The sequence below is a fragment of the Protopterus annectens genome, chromosome 4.part0 (genome assembly GCF_019279795.1).
Source record: "Protopterus annectens isolate FY-2018-M chromosome 4.part0, PAN1.0, whole genome shotgun sequence".
Classification (NCBI taxonomy): Eukaryota; Metazoa; Chordata; order Ceratodontiformes; family Protopteridae; genus Protopterus; species Protopterus annectens.
Genome location: NC_056733.1, coordinates 11,989,078 through 12,004,614, shown reverse-complemented (window position 1 = coordinate 12,004,614; position 15,537 = coordinate 11,989,078). Strand labels below are relative to the sequence as shown.

Genomic DNA, 15,537 nt, shown 5'->3' with positions numbered 1-15,537 from the left:
GCAGTGTCAACATCTTGAATTTCGGAATTTCCAGAAAGGTGTTTAGAATGGATAAATCCAGAATGGGCCTCCAAGTATTTCCCTTCTTTGGCACTAAGAAAAGACGGGAATAAAACCCCGTGCCTCTGTCCACAGAAGGAACTGCCTGTATTGCTCCCAACCGGAGCAGAGAAAAAAATCTGTGCCTGCGCTTCCAGTCGTTGCTGATGAGGCACATCCGGCATACCTTTGAAAGGAGGGAATGTGTGAAAATAAAACTTGTAGCCTCGAGTTATAATGTCCAATACCCATTTGTCCTGGGTAACCAAATGCCAATTCCCTTTGAAAAGTCCCAGTTTTCCTCCTAGAGGAGCTGCCAGCAAAGCAGAGTCCGGCAGCTGAAGACACAGGTCATTGGGACTGCTTCCGAAAGGACTGACCCCTGCCCACCCCAGCAGAAGGGGTAAAAGAATTCAAAGGCCTAGAAGTAACAGGGCCCTGAGAGGAAGCCCTACCTCTACCACGCCTCGACCTGCCCCTAGAATGAAAATCCGAAGAGGGAAAAGACCATCCCCTAGCAGGCCAATTCCTACTGAACTTTGGGGGCTGAACCTGTAAGAAGTCCTTTACCGTCTGCATAGACTTAGCTTTTTCCTCCATTTTTTTCAAAACTGATTCCACTGGAGGGCCAAAAGAACATCAGATTGCAAAGGAGCATCCATAATGCGAGCCTTAACATGCTCTGACAAGGACTGATCTCTAAGCCAGGCATGTCTGCGAACAACAGAACTAGTAGCAGCCACCCTGGAAGAAGCTTGTAAAGCATCAAAACCACACTGCAAAGAATGCTTACCAACCTGGTCTGAAGCATGCACTAAATCCTGAAGCTCCTTACAGTCAACACCTTCAGACAAAGCATCCACTTTACATTTCAATTGACTTAGCAAATAATTCTGATACCTGAGCATATGAAATTGGCAATTTAAAGCTCTCATAGCCAAAGTAGAAGAGGTATACAGTTTTTTACCCCACCTATCCAGGGCCCTAGCATCCTTGTCTAGAGGAACCGGATTCTTAACCACAGAAGCCTTAACACCTTTGGGGCCTTGAGAAATAGTTTCTGGATCAGCCCTAGGACTCTTACACAAGTACTTGTGCGCTTCCGGAACCCTGTAGTATCTATCCGGTTTAACTGGTGCAGGGGGCAGAGAATCTGGGTTAAGGGCAGCCTCAGAAAATACATCCTGAACAACATCCAGTACAGGGGGAATAGCCAAATGCCTGTGCTGAGGCAAAAACAAGAATTCTCTCAGCCTTTTACGAGAATCAGAATAATCCTGGCCATCCCACTGGAAATGCTCCCTCATGGAATGCAAAGTTTCAGAGAAAGAAAAATCTTCTGGAGGGGACGCAGAGGGAGTAGTGTCCTCAGCCTCCGAATCAGAATAGGGAGGGAAATCCTGAAGCTCTTCCACAGAGGAATCTGACTCATTGGAAGACTGAACCAGACCCTCCAACTCTGTGTCTATCCTGGGCCTCTTCACAGGGGGGGGCATGGAACCCCTAATTAAAGTAATCAAATCTTCAGCCATCTTTAACATGTGCTTCCTAGGAGCTGGACCCTGTGGATTAGCACCAGCAGGGATAGACTTAGATTTAGAATGGCCTTTGCCTTGAGAAGGAGGAGGTCTAACTACCCTATGAGGGGAGGAAGCCACTGACAACAAAGAAGCACCCTCAGCCTGGCCTAACACAGGAGAAGCCACTTCCTGCAGTAACAAAGGCTCCCCTAGACACACTGGTAAACTGTCAGAAGGAGCCACTGAAGCAGTCAGTGGTCCCACAGAACCGACGTCCGGAGTGGACGCCTCATCCTGTTTGGACCGCAAAGACTTATCTTTGCGCTTCTTAGAAGAACCAGTCACCGGAGAATCCGACGGCATGTTATAATTACAACGCGTTTACCAAACACCAGCCTAGCACAGTCCAACCGACGCGTTTAATAGTACGCTTGTTAAAAGTAGCACAAAAGCGACACCCAACAACGTCGTGCTCAGGCCCTAAACAAGGAATGCAGAGTGAATGGTAATCCCTATGAGGAATCTGTTTCCCACAAGAAATACAGTTATTAACTTTTTCTGACATCCGGCAATACTGAGGCAAGAAAAAGACAAAAAATGTTCCCAACAGGGTACTTAGCCAACTTGGTATCCGGTCTGAAACTCGAAAACCGACAGTTCCAGAATGCCGAACGGCACTTGCAAAAACTGCTTCTGCTGAGGACCATGCGGCAAGAAAGACTGAGGTTATGGCGTCGGTCATGCGCATTTCTACTGACAAGTACTTACGTCGGTCTCAGGCGCCCGTGACCGACGCCGGATCTAGCCCTTTGGTATTCGGGCCGATGGTGGGCAGCGGAGTACCCATTTGTCAGGACTGCAGCAATGGGAGACGACGAACATCCTCACATACCCGACAATGAAATAACCGACGGTACACAAACACGAAACCCCATACACTGCACACACCACAATAACAACAATAAAAAACAAAACACATCCCCATTCCACAAACCACACACACAACACAAGCACACCAAAATCCTTACAAACCCACACTAAACCTTACCCTAACCCTAAGGTCCGTCACTATCGCACACGTACCTAACCCGCTTACCTCACTTAACCCGCCCCTAACCCAAAGTCTATCCCTACCGCACACTTACCTAACCCGCTCCCTAACCCTAACTCACTTAACCCACCCCTATCGCTCCCTAACCCTAACTCACTTAACCCACCCCTATCCCCACAGACCGTCAATATCCACACTTACCTGACTCGCACCCTAACGTCCGTCACTACCGCATACTCACACAGCCTTTTCCCATGTCGGCATCCTCGGCGTCGGTGTTGTCATCCGTCGTGTCGGTCTTCTGCATTGTCGATGTTCTGGCACTCGCGATTCGCGTCGGTCTTCTTCATTGTCGATCTTCTGGAGCTCTGGATTCCGTTGTCGGTGTTCTGCGCTGTCGACTAAGTCAGGTAGAACCATATATATATATATATATATATATATATATATATATATATATATATATATATATATATATATATTTCTAATCAAACATTGAATGTTCAGATTCTAAATGATTAAAAACAATAAAAAGTAAAACAATTTTTTTTCCAGGCAGGCAAACCCCCTTGCACCCCCACACCCCTCTTGCTAATTATATAATCCAACTCCAAGATTGCTCAACAGCAGGATAAGGGCAAATTCCCTGACCCAATTGTACTGCAATCTCACACAAAAGGCTGCCTGCAAAAACTCCATTGAAAACACCATTCAGTCATATGAGTATTGGCTCTTATTCACAGCCTCAAAAAATTGTTCACTGTTTTGGCCTGCAACCATACATAATCTAAAAATATATATCTAGGTATACACACACACACACACACACACACACACACACACACACACTCACACAGACTGCACATATCCAATTGAACATACAGAAAGCAAAAATACTATAGCACCTAAAACAGGCAATTAATTAGGCCATAACCACAATAGCTTATATATATATATATATATATATATATATATATATATATATATATATATATATATATATATAAAAACGCATGTGTGTGTGTGTGTGTGTGTGTGTGTGTGTGTGTGTGTGTGTGTGTGTGTATGTCTGTGTGCACTTTATCCCCCTGCTGTTGTTACTGAAAATAGTTTATGAAAGATCAGCAAATGCAAACTATTCATGTTACTAAAGAAATCAAATCAATAAAATGTACATATGTTAAACTGTCAAGCTGTTATTGGTAACATATTCTTAATTATGGTTAGTTTGTAAAGTTACCATGTGCATGATGATTCATCTCTGCCTGGACCAGGAAGCTGCATTGCTTTCCAGAGGAACTCCATCCAAATTGCACGTAACTCTGCAGAGTCTGCTGACTGAATAATAAATGGAAATGAAAGTTAGATGTGAATCGAACATCTGTGCTCAACTCTCATTTTAAATGTCACACTAAATCAGTAAAATAAAATGACTGGTTTTGTGTTAGATGAATAAGTCTGTGGTGTTATATGTTTGAATTTTGAATACCAATGAAAAAGATATATTTGAAAAAAACTTAACCCACATTCCTTGCTTTTGATGAAATGCTACAGATATTTTATTAGATTCTTGCCATAGTAGTTTCATCTGACGGAGGGATGAGAACTGCAGTTCCTCAACTTGGAACTTATGGAACACAATCCCACCATAGACCATACAAGTACTCTTGCAGCCAAGGAAACATGCACCCACACTGGCACTGCACCTCACCTTATGGACAGTTGAGCACGAAGCACAGATAAAAAATCCTTTAACCTCTGCTGGATGGTTGCCGAGATTTTCAGCTCTTACCTTCCTCTCCTTGTGTCTTAAGATGCTAGGAGCTGGGTGGAATGAATGGACCTAAAGAGGACTTCATGATTGTTGGGACAGTGTGGGGACAGAAGTCAAAATGAAAAGGCAGTAAGCATGTACATTTTCATATCATTAATGCATGCTAATAAATATATATTTATACACACACACACACACACACACACATATATATATATATATATATATATATATCAGCAAGTTACTGTACGGATAGGGGACGGCAGTTGATTGACCTAGTGAATGTATTTTAACTGATTGTACTGAGGCAACAGGACATCTTGTGGTAGTGTAACAGAAAGAAGAGCACAAGTCATATGCGGGATATAAACATAGTACGAAGTCATGGATATATATCCTGTACGTAAACCAGGTCTTGCTCCTTGGAAAGCAGGAGCATTTAGTATCTTTAAAAAGAAATGTTTTGAGCTTTTTGTCTGAAAATATGGTAGGAGTCTGAGGCTTTATAGCATCTGTAATGGATTTCAATTATTTGGCGGCTAATATTGAAAAGGAGTGGTTCTTGCAGTGAAGTTTATTTTGGGGGACAGGCAGTCTGAAGATTTTGGGTAGTTTGAAGGCTGGATCTCAGATTATATGGTGCAGTTCTCATAGTTAATCTCCTTGCAATTAAGGGGACAGAGTTTATACTAAGCAATTTGTAAATGAGGGATGCTGATACTAATATAGTTCTCCGTTGAACTGCAAGTTATCCAGCCCTTGTAAGGGGGGAACAGTGATGCTGTCTTTGAAGGGACAGGGTTATGAACCTACACATATTGCTCAATGTTGTGCAAAGAGATGAGGGCTTCTTTTTGGAGGCAGCTGCTACTATTGGCAGTCCATATTCTTCCAGACGAACAAGGACAGCCTTGCCTTTTGCTATTCTACCTGCTGGTGATAGGAAGTGTGAGATTGTGTTAGCCCAGAGGAGGAAGAGGAGATTACTTTCAATGGTTTTGGTAATTTGCACATGTTGTTGAAAGTTGAGGTATGGGTCCCACAAGATGCGTTGGTATCTGTATGTCTGGAGTGCTTCAGCTGGTTAATTTTTGCAAAAACAAATGTTCCAATCTGCAGTTTTTCCTAGTTCATGTGACATTCCAAATAGCATAGCTTTTTTATTACTTTTTGTTATAGAGGATAAGTTTGCATTTATTAATAAATGTGATAGATCTTTTCTAGGTAGAAACTGGATCAATAAATAACCATGTCATCTGTGTAAAAAGGTAAATTTTAATTGTCTGTTTTGGATGCTATGGCATTTTTATTTTCTATATGTTCAATTGGATGTGTGCATCCTGTTGTTTTATTCAGTTCATTGTGTGTGTGTGTGTGTGTGTGTGTGTGTGTAGATATGGATATATATATATATATATATATATATATATATATATATATATATATATATATATATATGTATAAAGACAGAAATATATATATATATATATATATATATATATATATATATATCTATATATATCTACATGTGTGTGTATATATGGATATATGACTGTTGAATGAAAGTTCAACAGTCCAACTCCACTATCACCAAACACACTTTAGCGAAAGCGCTTTCACTGAAAAAGCACTTTCGCTAAAGTGTGTTAAAAAAAAAATTAAATTAATGTTTTTGCAGGGGGGCAAGCCCCCATGCACCTCCCATGTGGGCCCCCCTACTTTAATATTCTCACTCTGAGATCACACTACATAGGAAAAAGGGAATTTTCCCTTAGCCGCACTGTAGTCCAACCTCTGCAACAGGCATACTTATGGGAAAGTGCTTCTTTGGTGAAAAGCACTTTCGCGTAAGTATGCCCGGCTGTTAGTGATTCGGTGAAAATTTCATTCAGGGTTCAGTACGGATCCCGTGTATGGCTATATATATATATATATATATATATATATATATATATATATATATATATATAAATATGGATCTACCTTAGTAGATCGACATGTTAAAAGAGCGAACACGAATTAACCGACGCCAGAAGATCGCAAGTCACTTCGACGCCAGAAGATTGACAAGGCAGAAGACCGATGGAGGAAGACACCGACACGGAGAACACTGCGATGGGGAAAGGATGTGTAAGTATGTGGTAGTGACGGACGATAGGGTGCGAGTAAGGTAAGTGTGCGATGTTGGTGGTCTGTAGGGGTAGGGGTGGGATAAGTGAGTTAGGGTTAGGGCGCGGGTTAGGTAAGGGTGCGAGTAAGGTAAGTGTGCGATGTTGGTGGTCTGTAGGGGTAGGGGTGGGATAAGTGAGTTAGGGTTAGGGCGCGGGTTAGGTAAGGGTGCGAGTAAGGTAAGTGTGCGATGTTGGTGGTCTGTAGGGGTAGGGGTGGGATAAGTGAGTTAGGGTTAGGGCGCGGGTTAGGTGAGTGTGCGATAGTGATGGACCTTAGGGTAAGGGTTTGGGTTAGGGTTGTAGATAGTTGTGTATGTATGGGTTAGTGTTCGTTTGTAAGGATTTTGGTGTGCTTGTGTTGTGTGTGTGGGTTTTGGATAGGGGATTTGTTTTGTTTGTTGGTATGATGTGTCGGGTGTGTGCGATGTCATGTTTGTGCACTGTCGATCTTCTGGCATCGATGAAGTGACTTGCGATCTTCTGGCGTCGGTTAATTCGTGTTCGCTCTTTTAACATGTCGATCTACTAAGGTAGATCCATATATATATATATATATATATATATATATATATATATATATATATATATATATAGATATATATATACACATACATACATATATTTATTTCTGTCTGTAGTCTATATACACATATATATTCATATCTATGCACACACACACACACACACACACACACATATATATATATATATATATATATATATATATATATATATATATGAAAAACAGTCACTAAACCCGTTTCACACAATTTTAAGAATAACCCAAAGTTGAAGGAGCTTGTTCACCTTAAGAGTCCACCTTGAAGCTTCCACAGTGAAAGAAAATTCGTACAAATGAATAAAATAAGACTGAGTTTATTAATAAAATGTAAGCGCTTTCGCGGACACCACATCCGCTTCTTCAGACGTACTTTTAAAATACTTAACTTCTTTTATAATAAAACAATATAAGCCTAGCCTATTAATTAAACTATTAATCAATTAACAAATATTAGCAGTGATCGCAACAAGATAAAAAAACAAAGAAAATCAAATATTCGTGTGTATAATACTCCTATAATTAACACAAGACCACATAAACTAATCAATTAAGGAATATAATAATAATTAGTTAATAAAATTAAACAACCATAAACATACCATTGCACAGTTGATTCATCATATATTATAACTGTGTGAAAAATATGTATTAAATATTAAATACATACACAGACTACCAATATTATACATGCCAATATAGAGGTAAGACCTTCCAACAAAACTTACACTAACTTAAAAAAATAATCATGTGCATATGAAATATGAAATATATAAACTGTTATAAGCAATTACTAAAACAGATAGTATAGTCCATCATATTACAAATCTAGCTATCTAAGTGTCCTGGTTCTAAGAAGAGGTTTGAGGGAAACACTATCATTAAGCCCTCTTCCTCTATGTGCAGCTAGCCTTAATATCCACTTAACCTCAGTCTGTTCTGTCAAATTGGTTGTGTTACCTAACCTAATATTATCCAATTGTACATGCAATACCTGAAACTGAAAAACATGATTTATGTCTTTGTGCAAAGTATGTCTGGCTAAAGCACTGTAATCTTGCTCTCTAGAGAGACAATATACATGGTCTCTTATACACTCCCTAAGAGTCCTGCTGGTTTTACCAACATAAAAACTAAAACAAACCAGGCAGTGAGCCACATAAACCACATTCCTGGTATTACAAGTGCTATCACTGCGAAGTTCCCAAAGGTGGCCAGTATCAGGGTGTTTGAAAAAGCGTGACTCATCAATGAGTCCACACTGCATACAATTACAACACCTCCTTGTTCCCCTAAACCTTCTATGTTCTAAAGAATTATATATATATATATATATATATATATATATATATATATATATATTTACATCTATATCTATAGGGGGAGCAGATAGACTGTTAATGAAGAATGCACTTAATAATTTATTTATTGCCTGTGTTGGATGCTATGGCGTATTTGTTGTTCAACTGGATGTGAGTACCCTGCTGTTTTTAGTCAGTGCATGGTTTCTTTGTGTGCATGTGTGTGTGAGACTAAATGTATATTTACAGGCAGAAATATATGTATATATATATATATATATATATATATATATATAGGGTCAGCAGACAGTTTGCTAATAAAAATGTATTTAGTTATTTATCTATCAATTTATTAATTTATTTATCTGCATTTGGTTACTTAACAATAAAGAGCATCCCGGAGTAGCTTCTTAAATCCACTTAATGAGAAACCAGTTTGTCCCAGTTTTTATGTGGGCAAAACTGTAAGAAAGTTTGCTAAACATATTTATGAACATGTCATAGCTATTAAAAACAAGGATTTAAAGAATGCATTAGCTAAACGTGCACTCATTGCTGTAATTTAAGGACATTTTTTTTTATGTTCTGGAAAGTGTAGTTATGTCTCCTTTAACTGGTGACTTTAATACAAGACTTAAGGAAGCATTATGGCAGATATGTTTATCTTCTGACAAGTCACTAGGCCTAAATGATGTTATAAACATTAAAAGTTTTTTTTTTAAACTGAGGAATTTAATTATAATTATTTTCTTATTTAAATATTTAAGTAGTTATTTTGTTAGATATGTTTAAAACAGAAATTTAAGCTTATTGCACTTAATGACTATTAAGTTAATTGATTGGTCATGTGATATGTTCTTTGTGTATTTAAGTGTTGTGAGAAGTTGAACTGTGAGTCTGTTTCTGATGAAGTTCTTGTGAGTTACACTAAGTGTACACTGTTCTGAGGAACAGACAACAGAGACATAACACACACCTTCTTCCTCCTAATTTTAGTTTTCCTACTGCTATTTTTGCTCCTTTAAATATTGACAGGGATTCATAAAGGTTACCACAAAGTGCAGACTACATGTACACTTAGCGTAATCTTTCTGAGTAACTAGAAAACACAAAAATGAGATAAGAATTTTATTGAATACATATCGTGTGGACTTAGTGTAGGCTTTATTGAATCCCAGGGAAGGTTTAGTTTCACAACTTAATGCAGCAAATACTACAATGAAAGGAAATGTTTCTGACACTTTGAATACAAACTCATTACATTGTATCTCAGGTGATTGTGACAAAGTTTTTTAACAAAGGAATCAATTTTGTAGCATCTAGTCCTTTAGCTGATAGTTTAGATGTCACCATTGTCGAGAATACTTTTGGACATACTGCTTCCAGTTTGAATGATTTGTTTTCCAAAGTACCAAATCCATTTGGAAGTCATTTGATTTCAAATGCTGCACAGGACTGTTGTCTGAATTTAAGTGACCTTCTGGGTGAGTGTAAAAATTAAGGGTTTGATTTAGAAAATAAGTTATTGAAGTCATGGGAATATGAAGTGTTTTATTTGGAGCATTATATTGGTTTAAAACAGGTTCTATTTGGGCTTAGAATTGACACATTTCTGAACAGAGATGAAAAAGATGATTTATTACATAAAAAAAACTTGTCAAACTTTTTGATCTGACTGAAATCTCTGTTATTCAAATTCTTGCTGAGAGTTACCGGAATAAACTGGTGGACTTGAAGTCTCAAATTAGGTCATTAGATGCTGAAACTAGAACGGATCCACACTTCAGTTATGTTCAAAATTTGTATGGAGGCATTTTTATCAAAGTTAAGAGACATGTTGCAACTATTATTAATAGGAATGATGGAAAGTTCTCTAGGGGTGCTACTGCTTTTCAAGAAGGTACTGTGTATGCTCCTAAGTGTTCTAAAAAGTCTTTTAAGAGTGCTGACATTATAAGGGCCTCTTCTATAGCACCTTTATCTAATGACAACAGAAAGATTCATAATGACATTCACCAAACTCCTGTTCCTTCTGGTTCTTCTAGATCTTATGCAGACGTTATAAGTATGGACAACACAGATTTTTTCCTCCCCACCTGTTTTGTCTCCTTCTCCTTTTTTTTCAGAATAAACCAGTGACAACTATGAAAAAGACACATAATCTGAACTTCAAAGGCAAAAGAAGTGGGAGAGGATGAGGGACAGGCAAGAAAAGATAGCTGATAACTTTCAAATTTTTAATCTTAGCAATTTTTTTCTTAACTGTCATCATTCAAGCCTTTTTAAAAAAGACTTGTCTTTAATTCCATCTAATAGAGACAATATTGCGAAGACTAGTTGATTTAAAACATCATGTAAGAAAATTGAACTTAAGTTATACTTTACATGAAGCTCCTGAAATACAAAATGAAACTATTTTTTTCTAAAAAAAAGTACATTTAACCCTGTTTTCACAGAGTCTTGCAAGTTTTTCAAGATATTTGTAAAGATGATTTAAGAAAAGGTTTAAATAATTACAGAACTGGGCTTCACAATTCGACTTCTGATGAGGGGGCTGCCTTGAGAGATCTTACAGAAAGTCATGATTTAAGAATAATAAAGTCAGATAATGGCAGTGAGATAGTCATGAATTGCAGAGATTATGTTGATGCTATTAATTGCATGCTGAACAACCGTTCTTGCTATGAGATCACTTTTAGTTTTATTAATTACAGTTTTGCTGCTATCAATAAATTATTAATGGACACACAGTCAAGGACACATTGGTTTTACTCCTTATGAATTTTTAAAAGTAGATTTCTCTAAAATAGCAAGACTCTTTGGTATTCCTAAGATGCATAAGGGCAAACTGCATCCCTCATTTAGGCCTGTCATAGCGGCAGACCTTTATAAGACTGAATCCATTTCAGTTTATCTTGACTCTATATTAAACCCTGTAGTACAGAAGTTACAATTTTACTTGAGAGATTCTTGGCTACTTTTAGACACACTACATCAATTTACATTTGATGATAAGAAATACTGTTTAATAACCTTGGATGTTGTTTCACTTTATACTAGCATCATTCAAGATCCTGCTATAGATTTTGTCAGAAAGACTTTAAGTAAGTTCACTAATTTTTCAAATTATTTTATTAATATTGCTATCTGATTGTTAATTGTAGTTTTGAAAAATAATTTTTAATATTTGATGGTAAATATTATATACAGAAAAAAGGAGTCACTATGGGTACAAGAGTTGTTCCCTTCTTTGTGAATCTGGTTATGAGAATTTCTTAAGCATCCTTTGTGTAAAAAGATCCACATCTACCAAAGTTGCATAGATGATTTGTTTTTTCTTTGGAAAGACAGTGAAGACCCCTTTGACCATTTTTGTTTTTGATATTTTTAAATAACCCCCTCATTTTTAATTTCACGTACGCAGGTAGAGGTCACCAAGTAGTATTTTTGGATGTGTTACTATCTATAGATACTGACAAAAATGTTTTCCAAGTAATATTTTTATGAAGCCCACATTTGTTAACAATTTTCTAACTAGTAACAGCCAGCATCCTTTTTTATGAAAAAGAATATAGTTAACAGTTCATAAGGTTGAGATACTTATAAGTGATAATGTGTTTTTGAAGCAGTCACTTAAACTTAATGACGTATTTTTAGAAAGAGGCTATTCTAATGCATTTTTGAGTGTTACATCACAAGGCGTGTTCCTAAAAAGATATTGATTTCAGACCAATCTTAAAGCACAGCTACTGTTTTAAGGGAAATGCGAGGTCTGGCCAACATTCTAGGTCCTTTTTGTTACCAATCTCCTGTGACAGTCATATTATAAGAAATGTCATCAATAACAACTGGAAAATTATTTTGGCTAAGAAGGAGTTGATTAACATTGTAGGTAACAGCCACTTCTTTTTTGTTATGATGACAAATGAAACAGTCAGAAGGACACTAGGACCCACACCAAGTTTTTCATTTCACAACAATAAATCTTTAAAAAGAGAACTGTGCTATAAATATACCAAATGCAACAGCTTTCCTTTGTTGAATCGTACAGGTACTTTTCCATGCTGATCTTGTCAAGCATGCAAAGATATTTTGAATACAAGATCTATTGGACATCCCTCTTTGTGCTATCAAACCCAGTTTGACTTTTATGCTGACTACAGGAGTTTGAATATGATTTACAATGCAAAATGTCAAGCGTGCAGCAGTTTTCATGTAGGAAAAACAAACTGGATGCTGAAAGACAGAATACTTGAACATGTTGGGGACATTTGCAACACAAAACTTACAAATACTTTAGCTAAACATGTATCTGATTCTTTCTCTGCTCATTGTTTTAAATTTACTGTTTTAGAGTGCATTGAATATACCATTAGAGGAGGGGATATCAGAAATATCACTGAACGTGTTGAACTTAGATGGATTATTTTATTAAAAGCAGATTCACCCCCTGGTTTGAATAATAATGTTTCTATGAAACCAGTGTTACAAGCACGTGGTTTAAGGTATTGATTTTATAATTTTTTAGAATAGTTTTATGAATGGTTCTGCCCTTCCACTCCCGTAGTAGCCATGTGACCTGATTGTTTTTTCTGATTGGGTAACTTGTATTTTTAAAAGTGCTGCAGTTTGTAATGGAGTATTATGGTCTGAAGAAGCAACCTCCAGCTGTGAAAGCACTTACCTTTTACTTGTTTGATTTTATTGTTTTTCTATTAAAGTTTTATAAGTATCAGCCTGGTGGTCAAGCTTGTTTTTACCTGTTAAACCAGCACTGAGTGTAAACAATCGCTTTACAGCTTGTTGAATACTTCCTCCATTTTGGATTGGTTCATTAGCATACAATTCAGCTGCTTATGCTTTAATTACCATACCATGGTGTTTACCATGTTTGTGCAGCATGTAGAGCCATTTATTGAATCCAGAATGCTGTACTATCATGTGTACATCACAGCGCAATGTTCACATGGACTTAGCAGACTGTGTAAGGTTTACTGGATCTGCCCCTGTACAGTTTCATACTTTCATAGCTTATAGAACTGCATTAAGGTCCAAGTACCATCAAAGAATATGGATTCGACTAGTCCAAACTTATATTTTGCAATATTCATGTATCATACAACCATTTTTAAAACTAAACAGTGATTCAGCACTGCGAACATCTATTAGCAGCTTATTCCTAACAATGGGATCATCTAAGAAATTTAGAAGTTCCCTTTTACAGTTCTGGTTGTTTTTGTTTTAAAAAGTGGCCCCCTAATATGAATATTAGAATATTGATTACCTATAGACAGGCCAAGATTTTACCTTAGGTTTTCATTAAAGAGTGCCTAAAAGGCAAGCCAGAGTTTTCATCTGAGCAATCTGCAACCAACACTGGGTAGAGTTAGTTGTTATAAACGTTGAACGTAAGTCAAAAATGCTCATACTCCCATTGCTTTAACTGTTACATTTGAGACTTATTCTTTGAGTGTAAATCCTTGACCTACAATTATTTCTGTGTTCTTTATCCCGCTTACAGTTTTTAGTGCATAGTTACTGAGTTCATTTCTGGTATTAGGCAAACTGCCAAAAGTCACCATTTTGCTTTTCTTAATATTTAATCTTAAAACAACATTAGATGCCCAAGTTGCAATCCTCTGTAAATAGCTGTTTAAATTAGCAACATCCTTCTGAGTTTTTATAACTTATAAACATGTCCGTGTGCTGTTTGCTGCAAGCTTACAACCAACCACAGATAACTAGTCTTTTGCAGTCTCATCTGTTAGGAATGTTTAATCAGCTGCTGGGATAAGATGGTGAACCTGAGATGGTAGTAAAATGTTGTCAATGAAACTAGTGAGTTACATTCTCGTTCTCCCTCTCTCTCTTTCTAGAGCATTTTTTTTTTTGCAGCAACATCATTGCATCTAAAAGTTAGGTTTGTTTCGCTATCCCCAAAAGTGCCTATTATGTCTTAAAAATCATTGTATCCAATAGTCAACTCTATTGCTGAAACTGCCATAATTGTACTTCTGGTGGAGACATTTTTAGGGCTTATATTTCTTACCTATCTGAGCTGTCTTTATTCATTTCCATATTTATTGTAGGAGTGTGCACACTTAGCATTTTGAAACTCAAAATTCCTTTATGGTTACACATGTGCATCTTACTCCTGTTGCCTTAAAAAGTATGTAATGATGGCTTAAAAAATTAAAAGCTTCATACAGTCCCAGTTCTGATATCATAATTGCACTAAAGCAAGGGTAACACATGCATACAAAGTAACTTTTTTCAGTACTTACGTATTATCACAACCAGATTTTTCTGATAATACCATTTGCTTCCCAGTGTGTGAATGTAACCAGGAATGTATGCAAAATTACAGTGGCAATGTTAACTTTATGAAAAGACATTGTTTAGGCAGGAAGAACAGTGTACAGTTTAAAAAATGACTGTTTGAAGTTATGCCATTTCCCGACATCATGTCACTCATGAGACGCCCGCGACTGAACAATCCACAAGTATGCGGCCCTAAAACATCCAGAAAACATCCGCAAGTATGCTGTCTGAAACATCCAGAAAACATCCACAAATATGCTGCTCAAAACATCCACAAGTATGCTGTCCAAACCATCCAGAAAACATTCAAACAGTAACTGCTATCCATCTGAAAACTAAAAAATCATCCGGTACTGTCAGATACTCCATACATGTTTGTCTTACACCTAACAGCACATGTAATATTACGTTTAGCCTCTGTTGTACAAGTACTTTATCTATTTGTTCTTCTCTTAAACTGAAATTCTTTTCAAATGTTTGTAAAACAAAGCCAATGATTTACCCCCCAAATTTGCTACTCCTGATATCTTATTCTCTGAAAAAAAAAATGTATTGTCAACTTTGGAATAATCCTTCTTGCAGTACGGCAGCAGTTCAGCCAAACATTTCCCAGGTGTTCTCGTTTCATTTCCAGCAGAATGACAGCAGTGTAAGCAGTTTTGAAGTACGCAAACAGGATTCCCATTTCCACGTTAATTTTGCTTATGAATTTGTGAAAAAAATAGGTTGTATCCATAGAAAACATCAAATTCAACCTTAACTTTACTCCCAAAATCCGTTTTTGGGCCAACAAGCATATTA

The 15,537-nt window shown here is 37.2% G+C and overlaps 1 protein-coding gene across 1 annotated transcript in view; it reads right to left on the bottom strand.

Moving 5' to 3' along the window:
- The window catches only part of LOC122800112, a 300,532-nt gene that overhangs the window by 88,332 nt on the left and 196,663 nt on the right, over positions 1–15,537 (bottom strand). Inside the window, exon 5 of the mRNA XM_044069633.1 lies at positions 3,851–3,948. Within this exon, the coding sequence (XP_043925568.1) occupies positions 3,851–3,948 (98 nt within the window). The remainder of the gene's footprint in view (positions 1–3,850; positions 3,949–15,537) is intronic.